This window comes from Salmo salar, chromosome ssa29 (assembly GCF_905237065.1).
Source record: "Salmo salar chromosome ssa29, Ssal_v3.1, whole genome shotgun sequence".
Taxonomy (NCBI): domain Eukaryota; kingdom Metazoa; phylum Chordata; class Actinopteri; order Salmoniformes; family Salmonidae; genus Salmo; species Salmo salar.
The window spans coordinates 36,617,501-36,634,516 of record NC_059470.1 but is presented as its reverse complement, the minus strand read 5'-3'; the positions used below and the strand labels follow the sequence as shown (position 1 = coordinate 36,634,516).

The following is a 17,016-nucleotide window of genomic DNA, read 5'->3' as shown; positions in this document are numbered from 1 at the left end:
CAGCGAGTGGTTAACATTAGGGTGTAACCAGCGAGTGGTTATCATTAGGGTGTAACCAGAGAGTGGTTATCATTAGGGTGTAACCAGCGAGTGGTTATCATTAGGGTGTAACCAGCGAGTGGTTAACATTAGGGTGTAATCAGAGAGTGGTTAACATTAGGGTGTAAGTAACCAGAGAGTGGTTAACATTAGGGTGTAATCAGAGAGTGGTTAACATTAGGGTGTAAGTAACCAGAGAGTGGTTAACATTAGGGTGTAACCAGCGAGTGGTTATCATTAGGGTGTAACCAGCGAGTGGTTAACATTAGGGTGTAATCAGAGAGTGGTTAACATTAGGGTGTAAGTAACCAGAGAGTGGTTAACATTAGGGTGTAAGTAACCAGAGAGTGGTTAACATTAGGGTGTAATCAGAGAGTGGTTAACATTAGGGTGTAAGTAACCAGAGAGTGGTTAACATTAGGGTTTAACCAGAGAGTGGTTAACATTAGGGTGTAAGTAACCAGAGAGTGGTTAACATTAGGGTTTAACCAGCGAGTGGTTAACATTAGGGTGGAACCAGCGAGTGGTTAACATTAGGGTTTAGGGTGTATAGTGTGACAGTGTGTGTGAGTGAGTGGTTAACATTAGGGTGGAACCAGCGAGTGGTTATCATTAGGGTGTATAGTGTGACAGTGTGTGTGAGTGAGTGGTTAACATAGGGTTTCAGGGTGTATAGTGTGACAGTGTGTGTGAGTGAGTGGTTAACATTAGGGTTCAGGGTGTATAGTGTGACAGTGTGTGTGAGTGAGTGGTTAACATTAGGGTTTAGGGTGTATAGTGTGACAGTGTGTGTGAATGAGTGGTTAACATTAGGGTGGAACCAGCGAGTGGTTATCATTAGGGTGTATAGTGTGACAGTGTGTGTGAGTGAGTGGTTAACATTAGGGTTTCAGGGTGTATAGTGTGACAGTGTGTGTGAGTGAGTGGTTAACATTAGGGTTTAGGGTGTATAGTGTGACAGTGTGTGTGAGTGAGTGGTTAACATTAGGGTGGAACCAGTGAGTGGTTAACATTAGGGTTTCAGGGTGTATAGTGTGACAGTGTGTGTGAGTGAGTGGTTAACATTAGGGTTTAGGGTGTATAGTGTGACAGTGTGTGTGAGTGAGTGGTTAACATTAGGGTTCAGGGTGTATAGTGTGACAGTGTGTGTGAGCGAGTGGTTAACATTAGGGTGGAACCAGCGAGTGGTTAACATTAGGGTGGAACCAGCGAGTGGTTATCATTAGGGTGTATAGTGTGACAGTGTGTGTGAGTGAGTGGTTAACATTAGGGTGGAACCAGCGAGTGGTTAACATTAGGGTTTAGGGTGTATAGTGTGACAGTGTGTGTGAGTGAGTGGTTAACATTAGGGTTTCAGGGTGTATAGTGTGACAGTGTGTGTGAGTGAGTGGTTATCATTAGGGTGTATAGTGTGACAGTGTGTGTGAGTGAGTGGTTAACATTAGGGTTTAGGGTGTATAGTGTGACAGTGTGTGTGAGTGAGTGGTTAACATTAGGGTTCAGGGTGTATAGTGTGACAGTGTGTGTGAGTGAGTGGTTAACATTAGGGTTTAGGGTGTATAGTGTGACAGTGTGTGTGAGTGAGTGGTTAACATTAGGGTTCAGGGTGTATAGTGTGACAGTGTGTGTGAGTGAGTGGTTAACATTAGGGTTTAGGGTGTATAGTGTGACAGTGTGTGTGAGTGAGTGGTTAACATTAGGGTTTAGGGTGTATAGTGTGACAGTGTGTGTGAGTGAGTGGTTAACATTAGGGTTTAGGGTGTATAGTGTGACAGTGTGTGTGAGTGAGTGGTTAACATTAGGGTTTAGGGTGTATAGTGTGACAGTGTGTGTGAGTGAGTGGTTAACATTAGGGTTTCAGGGTGTATAGTGTGACAGTGTGTGTGAGTGAGTGGTTAACATTAGGGTTTAGGGTGTATAGTGTGACAGTGTGTGTGAGTGAGTGGTTAACATTAGGGTTTAGGGTGTATCGTGTGACAGTGTGTGTGAGTGAGTGGTTAACATTAGGGTTTAGGGTGTATAGTGTGACAGTGTGTGTGAGTGAGTGGTTAACATTAGGGTTTAGGGTGTATAGTGTGACAGTGTGTGTGACTGAGTGGTTAACATTAGGGTTCAGGGTGTATAGTGTGACAGTGTGTGTGAGTGAGTGGTTAACATTAGGGTTTAGGGTGTATAGTGTGACAGTGTGTGTGAGTGAGTGGTTAACATTAGGGTTTAGGGTGTATAGTGTGACAGTGTGTGTGAGTGAGTGGTTATCATTAGGGTGTATAGTGTGACAGTGTGTGTGAGTGAGTGGTTAACATTAGGGTTTAGGGTGTATAGTGTGACAGTGTGTGTGAGTGAGTGGTTAACATTAGGGTTTAGGGTGTATAGTGTGACAGTGTGTGTGAGTGAGTGGTTAACATTAGGGTGGAACCAGCGAGTGGTTAACATTAGGGTTTAGGGTGTATAGTGTGACAGTGTGTGTGAGTGAGTGGTTAACATTAGGGTTTAGGGTGTATAGTGTGACAGTGTGTGTGAGTGAGTGGTTAACATTAGGGTGGAACCAGCGAGTGGTTATCATTAGGGTTTAGGGTGTATAGTGTGACAGTGTGTGTGAGTGAGTGGTTAACATTAGGGTTTAGGGTGTATCGTGTGACAGTGTGTGTGAGTGAGTGGTTAACATTAGGGTTTAGGGTGTATAGTGTGACAGTGTGTGTGAGTGAGTGGTTAACATTAGGGTTTAGGGTGTATAGTGTGACAGTGTGTGTGAGTGAGTGGTTAACATTAGGGTTTAGGGTGTATAGTGTGACAGTGTGTGTGAGTGAGTGGTTAACATTAGGGTTTAGGGTGTATAGTGTGACAGTGTGTGTGAGTGAGTGGTTAACATTAGGGTTTAGGGTGTATAGTGTGACAGTGTGTGTGAGTGAGTGGTTAACATTAGGGTTCAGGGTGTATAGTGTGACAGTGTGTGTGAGTGAGTGGTTAACATTAGGGTTTAGGGTGTATAGTGTGACAGTGTGTGTGAGTGAGTGGTTAACATTAGGGTTTAGGGTGTATAGTGTGACAGTGTGTGTGAGTGAGTGGTTAACATTAGGGTTTAACCAGTGAGTGGTTAACATTAGGGTTCAGGGTGTATAGTGTGACAGTGTGTGTGAGTGAGTATTTAACATTAGGGTTTAGGGTGTGACAGTGTGTGTGAGTGAGTGGTTAACATTAGGGTTTAGGGTGTGACAGTGTGTGTGAGTGAGTGGTTAACATTAGTTTTTTAGGGTGTGACAGTGTGTGTGAGTGAGTGGTTAACATTAGGGTTTAGGGTGTGACAGTGTGTGTGAGTGAGTGGTTAACATTAGGGTTTAGGGTGTGACAGTGTGTGTGAGTGAGTGGTTAACATTAGGGTTTAGGGTGTGACAGTGTGTGTGAGTGAGTGGTTAACATTAGGGTTTAGGGTGTATAGTGTGACAGTGTGTGTGAGTGAGTGGTTAACATTAGGGTTTAGGGTGTATAGTGTGACAGTGTGTGTGAGTGAGTGGTTAACATTAGGGTTTAGGGTGTATAGTGTGACAGTGTGTGTGAGTGAGTGGTTAACATTAGGGTTTAGGGTGTGACAGTGTGTGTGAGTGAGTGGTTAACATTAGGGTTTAGGGTGTGACAGTGTGTGTGAGTGAGTGGTTAACATTAGGGTTTAGGGTGTGACAGTGTGTGTGAGTGAGTGGTTAACATTAGGGTTTAGGGTGTATAGTGTGACAGTGTGTGTGAGTGAGTGGTTAACATTAGGGTTTAGGGTGTATAGTGTGACAGTGTGTGTGAGTGAGTGGTTAACATTAGGGTTTAGGGTGTATAGTGTGACAGTGTGTGTGAGTGAGTGGTTAACATTAGGGTTTAGGGTGTATAGTGTGACAGTGTGTGTGAGTGAGTGGTTAACATTAGGGTTTAGGGTGTGACAGTGTGTGTGAGTGAGTGGTTAACATTAGGGTTTAGGGTGTATAGTGTGTGTAGTGAGTATAGACCCGTTCTTGCCCCAGAGGCTTCATATACATATTATACACTGAACAAAACATCAACACAACATATAAAGTGTTGGTCCCATGTTTCATCAGCTGAAATAAAACATCCCAGAAATGTTCCATACCCTCAAAAAGATTATTTCTCTAAAAAGTTTAGCACAAATTTGTTTACATCTCTGTTAGTGAGCATTTCTCCTTTGCCAAGATAATCCATCCACCTGACAGGTGTGGTATATCAAGAATCTTATTAAACAGCATGACCGTTACACAGGTGCACCTTGTGCTGGGGACAATAAAAGGCCACTCTAAAATGTGCAGTTTTGTAACACAACACAATGCCACAGATGTCTGAAGTTTTGAGGGAGCGTGTAATTGACATGCTGACTGCAGGAATGTCCATCAGAGCTGTTGCCAGATAATTTAATGTTCTTTCTGTCCGTGTGTGTTTTACTGCTCTGGTATGTTACTGCTTTATCTGTGTGTGTGTGTGTGTGTGTGTGTGTGTGTGTGTGTGTGTGTGTGTGTGTGTGTGTGTGTGTGTGTGTGTGTGTGTGTGTGTGTGTGTGTGTGTGTGTGTGTGTGTGTGTGTGTGTGTGTGTGTGTGTGTGTGTGTTACTGCGTTCTCTGTGTGTGTGTGTGTGTGTGTGTGTGTTCTGCTTCTGTGTGTGTGTGTGTGTGTGTGTGTTACTGCGTTCTCTGTGTGTGTGTGTGTGTGTGTGTGTGTGTGTGTGTGTGTGTGTGTGTGTGTGTGTGTGTGTGTGTGTGTGTGTTACTGCGTTCTCTGTGTGTGTGTGTTTACTGCGTTCTGTGTGTGTGTGTGTTACTGCTTTCTCTCTGTGTGTGTGTGTGTGTGTTACTGCGTTCTCTCTGTGTGTGTGTGTGTTACTGCTTTCTCTGTGTGTGTGTGTATTACTGCTCTGTGTGTGTGTGTGTGTGTGTGTGTGTGTGTGTGTGTGGTGTTACTGCTTTCTGTGTGTGTGTGTTACTACTCTGTGTGTTACTGCTCTGTGTTTGTGTGTGTGTGTGTGTGTGTGTGTGTGTGTGTGTGTGTGTGTGTGTGTGTGTGTGTGTGTGTGTGTGTGTGTGTGTGTGTGTGTGTGTAATGCTCTGTGTGTGTGTGTGTGTGTCTACTGCTCTGTGTGTGTGTGTGTGTGTGTGTGTGTGTGTGTGTGTGTGTGTGTGTGTGTGTGTGTGTGTGTGTGTGTGTGTGTGTTACTGCTCTGTGTGTGTGTGTTACTGCTCTGTGTGTGTGTGTGTGTTACTGCTCTGTGTGTGTAACCTCCACCTCTTGTATCCTGTGTGTTATCCCCAGAGAGCGTGGTATGGGGCCGGGTCAGGATATGGGGCCCGGTGGACAGGGCCAGCAGGGGACAGGGATGGGCCCCTGCCCCAAACCAATGGCCCCCAACCCCTCAATGACACCTCCAACCCCGGGGACAATATCTGGTCTGGTGCCCCAGGGACAGGACACCACGATCAGCTCTAACAGCACGCCCTTCTCCCTTCCTCATGGAGGTCCAGTGTCCAGAGAACCAGGGCTCGGACCCATGGGGTCCGGGTCTGGACACATGCAGGGCTACCGTTACGGTTGCCCTCCCCAGCCCATGGGCTACCCCGGAGGGATGCAGGGCGGCATGGGCATGAACCCACCCAACCATCCCCACCAGCAAGGGGCCAGCTGGAGGATGAGCAGCCCGTCTCGAGGCAGCCCTAGCCCAGCTGGAGGCCCCCATCTGGGGCAACAGAACTCGATGCTGTCCCCTAGGCACCGGGCGAGTCCAGGGATGGCAGGGAGCCCTCGCGTGGCCCCATGCCTGCACTCGCCCTCCCCTGTGGTGATTTGTGGGTCTGGAACAGGTGTTGGAGTAGGAGGTAGCGGTCCTGCGGCTAACAGTCTTGCTAACAGCTACACCAGTAGTTCTCTGTCGGCCCTGCAGGCCCTGAGTGAGTGTCACGGGGTCGGACACGGCGGTTGCGTGCACCCACACATTCATGGCGCCGGGGGGCATTCTCACACCCTGGGGTCACCGGACAGGAAGATGATGGGGTCGCCAGTCGGAGTCACGATGGGGGCAGGGGTCAACCCTCACATGATGTCGAAGCTTGGCGGCGGCGCTAACACGGATCCTCACGGAGAGCAGGGTCAGGGTGGACAGTATGACCAGAGACAGATGGACAGACAGACTGACGGGAACGGTAGCAGCGGTAACCACGGTGACGTCAAACAGGAGAGGGACGGCTCAAACGAAGGCCCCAACGCGCAGAACCGGGTCCTCCACGACAACAAGGGCCACACCAAATTACTCCAACTCCTCACCACCAAGTCCGAACCCCTCGACACCCCCTCGTCTCCCAACGGAGGAGGAGACCCCAAGGACCCCTCGTCAGGGCTGGGGGGCCCTCATGGTGCAGGGGCCCCCGAGGGCCACGGTACATCCCTAAAGGAGAAACACAAAATACTCCACAGGCTGCTCCAGAACAGCACCTCCCCCGTCGACCTGGCCAAGCTCACCGCTGAGGCCACTGGGAAGGAGCTGGGAGAGCAGGGGGTAACGTCAACACCCAGGGGGGTACAGATGGGAACCTCGCATCCAAACAGGAGCCCTTGAGTCCCAAGAAGAAGGACAACGCACTGCTGAGGTACCTGCTGGATGAAGAGGAGGGGGGCATGAAAGAGAGGCAGGCTAGGATGGAGGGAGGAGGAGAGGTAAAGACAGAAATGAAACACCCCCTCGATGTGAAGACTGAGAAACAGGACGCAGGATACGATCGCTCTGAGCAGGTGGGTGGCATGAGATTTCTCTCATTTATGAGTCAGAATTGCAAGTAAAGGATGAGTAGCAGTATGGTTTGTGTACAAGTTGACAGAATGAATATGAACTATTACTGATATTTTCATCGGTTTTTTGTTGTTGTTGAATGAATGGTATTTAATAAAGGAATACTTCCAGTCATTGCGCTAGAGCTAGTTAGCAACTTCCTCAACTGCACACAGAGACATAAAAATAATATCCACAAGTTAATCTGACTAGTACTGGGGAACTAGAATAATATCCACAAGTTAATCTGACTAGTACTGGGGAACTAGAATAATATCCACATGTTAATCTGACTAGTATTGGGGAACTAGATAAAGGTCCTCATTGTCAAAATCCCAAAGTATCAGAGAATCTAGAATGAGAGAGTCACGTGTTCTAGAATGAGAGAGTCACGTGTTCTAGAATGAGAGAGTCACGTGTTCTAGAATGAGAGAGTCAAGTGTTCTAGAATGAGAGAGTCACGTGTTCTAGAATGAGAGAGTCACGTGTTCTAGAATGAGAGAGTCACGTGTTCTAGAATGAGAGAGTCACGTGTTCTAGAATGAGAGAGTCACGTGTTCTAGAATGAGAGAGTCACGTGTTCTAGAATGAGAGAGTCACGTGTTCTAGAATGAGAGAGCCACGTGTTCTAGAATGAGAGAGTCACGTGTTCTAGAATGAGAGAGTCACGTGTTCTAGAATGAGAGAGCCACGTGTTCTAGAATGAGAGAGTCACGTGTTCTAGAATGAGAGAGTCACGTGTTCTAGAATGAGAGAGCCACGTGTTCTAGAATGAGAGAGCCACGTGTTCTAGAATGAGAGAGTCACGTGTTCTAGAATGAGAGAGCCACGTGTTCTAGAATGAGAGAGCCACGTGTTCTAGAATGAGAGAGCCACGTGTTCTAGAATGGGAGAGTCACGTGTTCTAGAATGAGAGAGCCACGTGTTCTAGAATGGGAGAGTCACGTGTTCTAGAATGAGAGAGTCACGTGTTCTAGAATGAGAGAGTCACGTGTTCTAGAATGGGAGAGTCACGTGTTCTAGAATGAGAGAGTCACGTGTTCTAGAATGGGAGAGCCACGTGTTCTAGAATGAGAGAGTCACGTGTTCTAGGTCAGTGAGACAGTATCTTCCACAACTAGTTGAAGCTGAAGGACTGACCTGTAGCCTACATCATGGTGGATGGGCTCTATAACATGCCACCGATCACCACAAGCTTCGGTTCATATGAGCTTAGACAACATGACAACATGGGCAGTCAGCCGCGGTCCGGTGACATTTTTGCCTCATGACCAATGATTTATACCAGGGCAGCCCAGCCCAATCTATACAATGGTCAGACAACATGACAACATGGGTAGACGGTAGACCCCATTTCCCCTGGTAGACGGTAGATCCCATTTCCCCTGGTAGGCGGTAGATCCCATTTCCCCTGGTAGACGGTAGATCCCATTTCCCCTGGTAGACGGTAGACCCCATTTCCCCTGGTAGACTAGACGGTAGATCCCATTTCCCCTGGTAGACGGTAGATCCCATTTCCCCTGGTAGACGGTAGACCCCATTTCCCCTGGTAGACGGTAGACCCCATTTCCCCTGGTAGACTAGACGGTAGATCCCATTTCCCCTGGTAGACGGTAGATCCCATTTCCCCTGGTAGACGGTAGACCCCATTTCCCCTGGTAGACGGTAGATCCCATTTCCCCTGGTAGACGGTAGATCCCATTTCCCCTGGTAGGCGGTAGATCCCATTTCCCCTGGTAGGCGGTAGATCCCATTTCCCCTGGTAGACGGTAGATCCCATTTCCCCTGGTAGACGGTAGATACCATTTCCCCTGGTAGGCGGTAGATCCCATTTCCCCTGGTAGACGGTAGACCCCATTTCCCCTGGTAGGCGGTAGATCCCATTTCCCCTGGTAGACGGTAGATCCCATTTCCCCTGGTAGACGGTAGATCCCATTTCCCCTGGTAGACGGTAGATCCCATTTCCCCTGGTAGGCGGTAGATCCCATTTCCCCTGGTAGACGGTAGATCCCATTTCCCCTGGTAGACGGTAGATCCCATTTCCCCTGGTAGACGGTAGATCCCATTTCCCCTGGTAGACGGTAGATCCCATTTCCCCTGGTAGACGGTAGACCCCATTTCCCCTGGTAGACGGTAGATCCCATTTCCCCTGGTAGACGGTAGATCCCATTTCCCCTGGTAGACGGTAGATACCATTTCCCCTGGTAGGCGGTAGATCCCATTTCCCCTGGTAGGCGGTAGATCCCATTTCCCCTGGTAGGCGGTAGACCCCATTTCCCCTGGTAGACTAGACGGTAGATCCCATTTCCCCTGGTAGACGGTAGATCCCATTTCCCCTGGTAGGCGGTAGATCCCATTTCCCCTGGTAGGCGGTAGATACCATTTCCCCTGGTAGACGGTAGACCCCATTTCCCCTGGTAGGCGGTAGATCCCATTTCCCCTGGTAGACGGTAGATCCCATTTCCCCTGGTAGACGGTAGATCCCATTTCCCCTGGTAGACGGTAGATCCCATTTCCCCTGGTAGACGGTAGATCCCATTTCCCCTGGTAGACGGTAGATCCCATTTCCCCTGGTAGACGGTAGATCCCATTTCCCCTGGTAGACGGTAGATCCCATTTCCCCTGGTAGACGGTAGATCCCATTTCCCCTGGTAGACGGTAGATCCCATTTCCCCTGGTAGACGGTAGATCCCATTTCCCCTGGTAGGCGGTAGATCCCATTTCCCCTGGTAGACGGTAGATCCCATTTCCCCTGGTAGACGGTAGATCCCATTTCCCCTGGTAGACTAGACGGTAGATCCCATTTCCCCTGGTAGGCGGTAGATCCCATTTCCCCTGGTAGGCGGTAGATCCCATTTCCCCTGGTAGGCGGTAGATCCCATTTCCCCTGGTAGACGGTAGACCCCATTTCCCCTGGTAGACTAGACGGTAGATACCAAAGGCCATCATTAACAGCGGCAGGTAGGCTAGTGGTTAGAGCATTGGGCCAGTAACCGAAATGTCAAATCCCGAGCTGACAAGGTAAAAATCTGTCATTCTGCCCCTGAACAATGCAGTTCCCCGGTAGGCCATCATTATAAATAAGAATTTGTTCTTGACTGACTTGCCTAGTTAAAATAAAATAAAAACAGATGACATGGAACCTCAAAGGATTGTCTTTGTTGTTTAAAATACTGTTTGTTCTCAATGACTTACGTGGATTAATAGCATTAATGTTAGATATGGTTTGTGTCCCAAATGACACTATATAGCTCACTAAGGAGAGAGGGAGGGAGGGAGGGAGGGAGAGAGAGGGAGAATGACATCATCATCCCTGACCTCATTAGGGTCCTCTCTCCCTGCCATATCCTGTCTGCCAGCACTGCTCACGCACTGTGTAAAAACACAGCCAAAAGACTGGGTCCTGGACAGAGCAACTTGAAATTACCCACCGAGGACGCAGCCAAGTGGCCGTGTTGTTGTGTGTGTACTATTGCCAGAGGCCGGTTTTGACTGTGGAAACACCAGCGCCTCTTTCCAGGCATCAGATCCCTCTCCTCTCACTATGGGCCAGTCTAGTGACTATTCTGCAACACAAATGGCACCATAATTAAGCAATAAGGCATGACTACGGGCTGTTCTTATGCGCATGGTGTAATGGCGATATACCACAAACCCCAGAGGTGCCTTATTGCTATTATAAACTGGTTAACAACATAATTAGAGCAGTAAAAATAACTGTTTTTTTGTCATACCCGTGGTATATGGTCTGATATACCACGGCTGTCAGCCAATCAGCATTCAGGGCTCGAACCACCCAGTTTATAATTTCATATATAGTGCACTACATTTGACTTAAGTCCCATAGCACTATGTAGGGTTAATAGGGTGTCATTTGGGATAGAGGCTGGGCTCGTCTGTCACAACTCATCCCTACTCTACTACGTGTATAAAGCGGTGCTGTGGGTGAATGTTGGGCTCTGATCCGATCTGTAACAGGGATGGCTAGTGTGCTGCCTCCTCGTGTTGGTTCTCAGACACTACAGCTTATTTACTCTCTGTCCCCCCCCCCTAGGTCTCTCTCGCCTTAAGCAGTGGAGCAACTTAAGTCAATGTTTAAAAAGCCTTAGCTATAGTTGTTTATATTAGAGAATAGCAGGGGGAGATCTGCCGTAGACTCTGTTTTCATATGGAAGTGTGTTTTTCTGTCTTTGTACAGTAGACTACTCCCCCTGTTATTTCTGCTGTGTGCGGAGAAAAGACTGGGGTGAATGAGTTCGAAGCTAGCTGGGAAGTGTAGGCGAGTAGTAGGGGATTGAGTTCGCAGCAAGGGTTTGTGGGTAATGTAGTCTTAATGTTGCAGCCTTAAATCTATCCTGGACAAACTTAACTAACAGTATTACAGTTAGTCCAACAACAAGTCCAGACTTCCCATTTCTACTCTGATATTATCCACTGTTGATATCATCTAAACGTTTTAGCGTGAATACAAACACACACACACCCACAGTATTCTCATAGCTGTGTTTCTATTGGTCCTGTGCCAGCTTGGCCGAGCGACAGAAATGTCCTATAATTTTTTGTTGTTGTTGTAATGAATACCATCCTGTCTCCTGTATCATAATACATCATAATTATAATATCCATGCTGGAGGAAGAAAGGAAGTGTGTGTGTGTGTGTGTGTGTGTGTGTGTGTGTGTGTGTGTGTGTGTGTGTGTGTGTGTGTGTGTGTGTGTGTGTGTGTGTGTGTGTGTGTGTGTGTGTGTGTGTGTGTGTGTGTGTGAGTGAGACTATACTCGTGAGGACTAGAAGTCCAGAATAGTAAACCAACAGAAATTTGACCAGCTGGGGACATTTTGTTAGTCCCCACAAATGCAGTGGAGTGAAATTCCTACCTTGAAAGCTCTTTCCCAACAATGCATTGATTATAGTATAGAAAATATAATATAAAAGTATGAATCAAAACCACACAAGAACTACGATAACTTAAAGAAACACAAGAATGCAAGTACAGATGTAGGATCTTAATTTCATTACTTTAGCTGCTGCACAGGAAATGCAAACTTGTAGTGTATTTTAGTTTTAAAAATACTTCTAAAGTTTGTAATTTCCACTTTGAAGATTGACTTAAATTGCTCTAACGATTAATGTATAAACCCCTACAAAAATGTCCGTTATAATCTCCATAATAATTCACATTTCCTCTTGCTGCAGGATTTTTTTCCTGCTGCAGCAAACTGACTCAAATTAAGATCCTACATTTGTATATACAGATCTGTGCCAGTACCTTAGAGGTGGGTTTATACAAGTGACTGGTAGTAAGATATATATATATATATATATCGTAAACAGGGCTGAAGTGTGACTGGTAGCAGGATAAATAGATAGATACTAATGGTAATATATACATGGAAACATGAGTAATAGTGACCAGTAGCTGGATAAATACACTACCAGTCAAACGTTTTAAAACACCTACTCATTCAATGGTTTTTCTTTATTTTTACTATTTTCTACATTGTAGAATAATAGTGAAGACATCAACACTATGAAATCACACATGGAATCATGTAGTAACCAAAAAAGTGTTAAACAAAATCTTCAAATAGCTTTGGACACTCTTCGCATTGGCTCAACCAGCTTCACCTGGAATGCTTTTCCAAAAGTCTTGAAGGAGTTCCCACATATGCTGAGACCTTGTTGGCTGCTTTTCCTTCACTCTGTGGTCCGATTCATCCCAAACCATCTCAATTTGGTTGAGGTCGGGGTATTGTGGAAGCCAGGTCATCTGATGCAGCACTCCATCACTCTCCTTCTTGGTCAAATAGCTCTTACACGGCCTGGAGGTGTGTTGGGTCATTGTCCTGTTGGAAAACAAATGTTAGTCCCACGAAGCCCAAACCAGATGGGATGGCGTATCACTGCAGAATGCTGTGGTAGCCATGCTCGTTAAGTATGCCTTGAATTCTAAATAAACCACAGACAGTGTCACCAGCGAAGCACCCCCACACCATAACACCTCCTCCTCCATGCTTCAAGGTGGGAAATACACAAGCGGAGATCATCCGTTCATCCACACCATGTCTCACAAAGAACCAAAAATCTCCAGACCAAAGGACAAATTTCGACCGGTCTAATGTCCAATGCTTGTGTTTCTTGGCGCAAGCAAGTCTCTTCTTATTATTGGTGTCCTTTTAGTAGTGGTTTCTTTGCAGCAATTCAGCCATAAAGGCCTGATTCACGCAGTCTCCTCTGAACAGTTGATGTTGAGATGTGTCTGTTACTTGAACTCTGTGAAGCATTTATTTGGGCTGCAATTTGTGAGGCTGGTAACTGTAATGAACTTATCCTCTGCAGTAGAGGTAACTCTGGTTCTTCCTTTCCAGTGGCGGTCCTCATGAGAGCCAGTTTCATCATAGCGTTTGATGGTTTTTGCGACTGCACTTGAAGAAACGTTCAAAGTTCTTGAAATGTTCCATATTGACTGACCTTCATGTCTTAAAGTAATGATGGACTGTCATTTCTCTTTGCTTATTTGAGCTGCTCTTGCCATGATGTGGACTTGGTTTTTTACCAAATAGGGTTATCTTCTGTATACCACCCCTACCTTGTCACAACACAACTGATTGGCTCAAACGGATTATGAAGGAAAGAAATTGCACACATAAACTTTTAACAAGGCACACCTGTTAATTGAAATGCATTCCAGGTGACTACCTCATAAAGCTGGTTGAGAGAATGCCAAGAGTGTGCAAAGCTGTCATCAAGGCAAAGGGTTGCTATTTGAAGAATCTCAAATATAAAATATATTTAGATTTGTTAAACACTTTTTTGGTTACTACATGATTCCATATGTGTTATTTTATAGTTTTGATGTCTTCACTATTTTCTGCAATGTAGAAAAAAGTAAATTTGGTTATTTAAGCCAAACGTGTTGCTGACAGATGTATAAAATCGCTCACACAGTCATGCAATCTCCATAGACAAACATAGGCAGTAGAATGGCAGCCTAATGGTTAGAGTGTTGGGCCAGTAGCCGAAAGGTTGCTGAATCGAATCCCTGAGCTGACAAGGTAAAAATCTGTCGTTCTGCCCCTGAACAAGGCAGTTAACCCACTGTTCCCCGGTAGGCTGTCATTGTAAATAATAATTTGTTCTTAACTGACTTGCCTACTTATTTTTTTAAATGTTCTTACTGGAGAGGTGAAGGTTGAGAGCCATGCGTCCTCTGAATCACGACTCTGCCAAGCCGCACTGCTTCTTGACACACTGCTCGCTTAACCCGGAAGCCAGCCGCACCAATGTGTCGGAGAAAAGACTGTACAGCTGGCGACCGAAGTCAACGTGCACTGCGCCCGGCCCACCACAAGGAGTTGCTAGAGCACGATGGGACAAGGACATCCCTGCCGGCCAAATCCTCCCCTAACCTGGACGACACTGGGCCAATTTTGCGCCACCTTATGGGTCTCCCGGTCGCGGCCGGCTGCTTCACATCCTAGGATCAAACCCGGGTCTGTAGTGAAGCCTCTAGCACTGCGCTGCAGTGGGAGGCCGTGAAGGGAAATCTTAATGCTACAGCATACAATGACATCCTAGACGATTCTGTGCTTCAAACTTTGTGGCAACAGTTTGGGGAAGGCCCTTTCCTGTTTCAGCATGACAATGCCCCAGTGCTACAAAGCGAGGTCCATACTGAAATGATTTATCGAGATCGGTGTGGAAGTACTTGACTGGCCTGCACAGAGCCCTGATCTCAATCTCATCGAACGGTGACTGCGAGCCAGGCCTAATCGCCCAACATTAGTGCCTGACCTCACTTAATGCTCTTGTGGCTGAAGAGTGGAGGCTTTTATAGCAGCAAAGGCGGGACCAACTCCATATTAATGCCCATGATTTTGGAACGAGATGTTCGACGAGCAGGTGTCCACATACTTTTTGGTTGCGTAGTGTAGATACTAATGGTAATGGCAGATGTTATGATAACCGGCTTATTGCAGTGACTTCATCACAGGGAGAGTATCAGATTCTCCACTAAACAAACATACAAGCAAATCGGCCTAGTAGTGGAGCTTCAGAACCATGGACCGTAGTGGAGCTTCAACATCATGGACCGTAGTGGAGCTTCAGAACCATGGACCCTAGTGGAGCTTCAGAACGATGGACCCTAGTGGAGCTTCAACATCATGGACCGTAGTGGAGCTTCAGAACCATGGACCGTAGTGGAGCTTCAACATCATGGACCGTAGTGGAGCTTCAGAACCATGGACCGTAGTGGAGCTTCAGAACCATGGACCCTAGTGGAGCTTCAGAACCATGGACCCTAGTGGAGCTTCAACATCATGGACCGTAGTGGAGCTTCAGAACCATGGACCCTAGTGGAGCTTCAACATCATGGACCGTAGTGGAGCTTCAGAACCATGGACCGTAGTGGAGCTTCAGAACCATGGACCGTAGTGGAGCTTCAGAACCATGGACCGTAGTGGAGCTTCAGAACCATGGACCGTAGTGGAGCTTCAACACCATGGTAGATCAAATCCAGCCAATCTGACTAGTCAAGCCCATGCACCAGCTTTTGTTATTGTAATGGAACAATGTTGTAAATGTGACTGACCAGCTCTATTCTGTCTTATGTAGCAAAAGTAGAGACTCAGAGCTACAAAATGGTAGATCCTACACTGCATTTGAGGACCAATGGGATAGTCATTCTGCTTTGAAAGTTGATCAACTTGTAACGTCACTTTTGAGAAAATGGACCTTGAATGTTTTTGCGACATCTACTGGAGAGATCTTCTTTGTCATTCAGCATCGTTCACACCCTCTTAAGCCTTAGCCCCACCTATCTCATTAAGAATTCACATGTGAGGCCATGTGCTAAACAGAGTGAATACGGTAGTGTAGTTAACAAAGATTTCAAGACTAAAAGTGGTGAAAGTAGTAGCCTACAATAAGGAAAAACTCCAGGGAAAAATACACTTTGTCTTGTCCTTGGCCTATATCCTAATCTTTTATTCAGGTCATGTTGTTCTTCACATTACCGTCTCTGGTAAACACACACTATATCAAATAAAATCAAAGTTTATTTGTCACATGCACAGGATACAGAAGGTTTAAACGGTAGAGTAATATTACAACACAGTCATACACATAACGTTAGCTAGTGAGCTAGCAAGCTAACGTTTGCTAGCTAGCGAACAGTTATGCTTTAACTTGCAAGGAAAAGGACGTTCTGATTTTAAAATGAGAAATGTATCATATCTGAATATGTAGCTACTCCAACCCGTATTCATGGATCAACGCTTCACAGCAGCCTGTCTTTTCCATTTGGATTGTAGCTAGCTACAGCTTGTTGGCCACGTTGTTTGTCAAGTCTCTCCAGTTCACACTGATCGTGTGCAGAAAGTAGTCCCATCGCTTTTTTCCTCACTGATCTTTGTCGATAGCGCCTGCTAAATTCAGGGGCATCGTTGTTGTTGAGAGCAGTAGCAACACTTTGACAGTTCTCCGTGGCTTAACGTTAGGATTATCTACTCATACTGAGCAGCTCATGTTATAAACAGAAGGTGCTACATGGCAGACCAATCCCAACTCATCTCTCGGCATGTTCAGCCCATCCATTATCTCAGCCAATCATGGCTAGCGGGAAGCTTCCTGTCTTTTTCCGTGGCTAACCCAACTAGGCTCCTAATTTAACAATTTTATTCCTATTTACAAATGGCGTACAAGTTTGTTATTAATGCACATGAAAGTTCACGTGTTCTAGAAGGCATTTTTGAACCCCCCCCCCAAAAAAAAAAATTAAGTTCAAATGCCTCTACTGTGAAGTGGTGGCGTGCGACCTATACGCCATGTTCCCTGAAACGGTTCGCAAGCGCGTTTATGGACACAACGAACCAGCCATTTTGTTAACAGTAAGTAGCTACGGTTTATCTGTATGAATGTGAGATGGAAATGGCCTTCAGTAATTGCGTCGAGAAGGTTACGTGTTGTCAGTTTATAGAAGTCAACACAAGTAAGTGATGTTTTCTATTGGGGACGAGTCGTCTACATGTGGGTGGGCTGCCTGCTAGCGTTGTGATGTCTGGTGTAGGAATGAATGTCGCAGGTGAAATATGTCAGTTTCATGCAGCTATTCGCTTGTGTATATTTAGTATTTTTATTTTTTTTGCGTTGGTGCATCATAACATTTTATTGG

General features: G+C 46.2%; 1 protein-coding gene across 1 annotated transcript in view; it reads left to right on the top strand.

Moving 5' to 3' along the window:
* Nucleotides 1-17,016, top strand: part of LOC106591314 (nuclear receptor coactivator 2) — a 164,105-nt gene that overhangs the window by 121,316 nt on the left and 25,773 nt on the right. Inside the window, 2 exon segments of the mRNA XM_045710715.1 lie at nt 5,338-6,580; nt 6,583-6,807. Of these exon segments, the coding sequence (XP_045566671.1) occupies nt 5,338-6,580; nt 6,583-6,807 (1,468 nt within the window).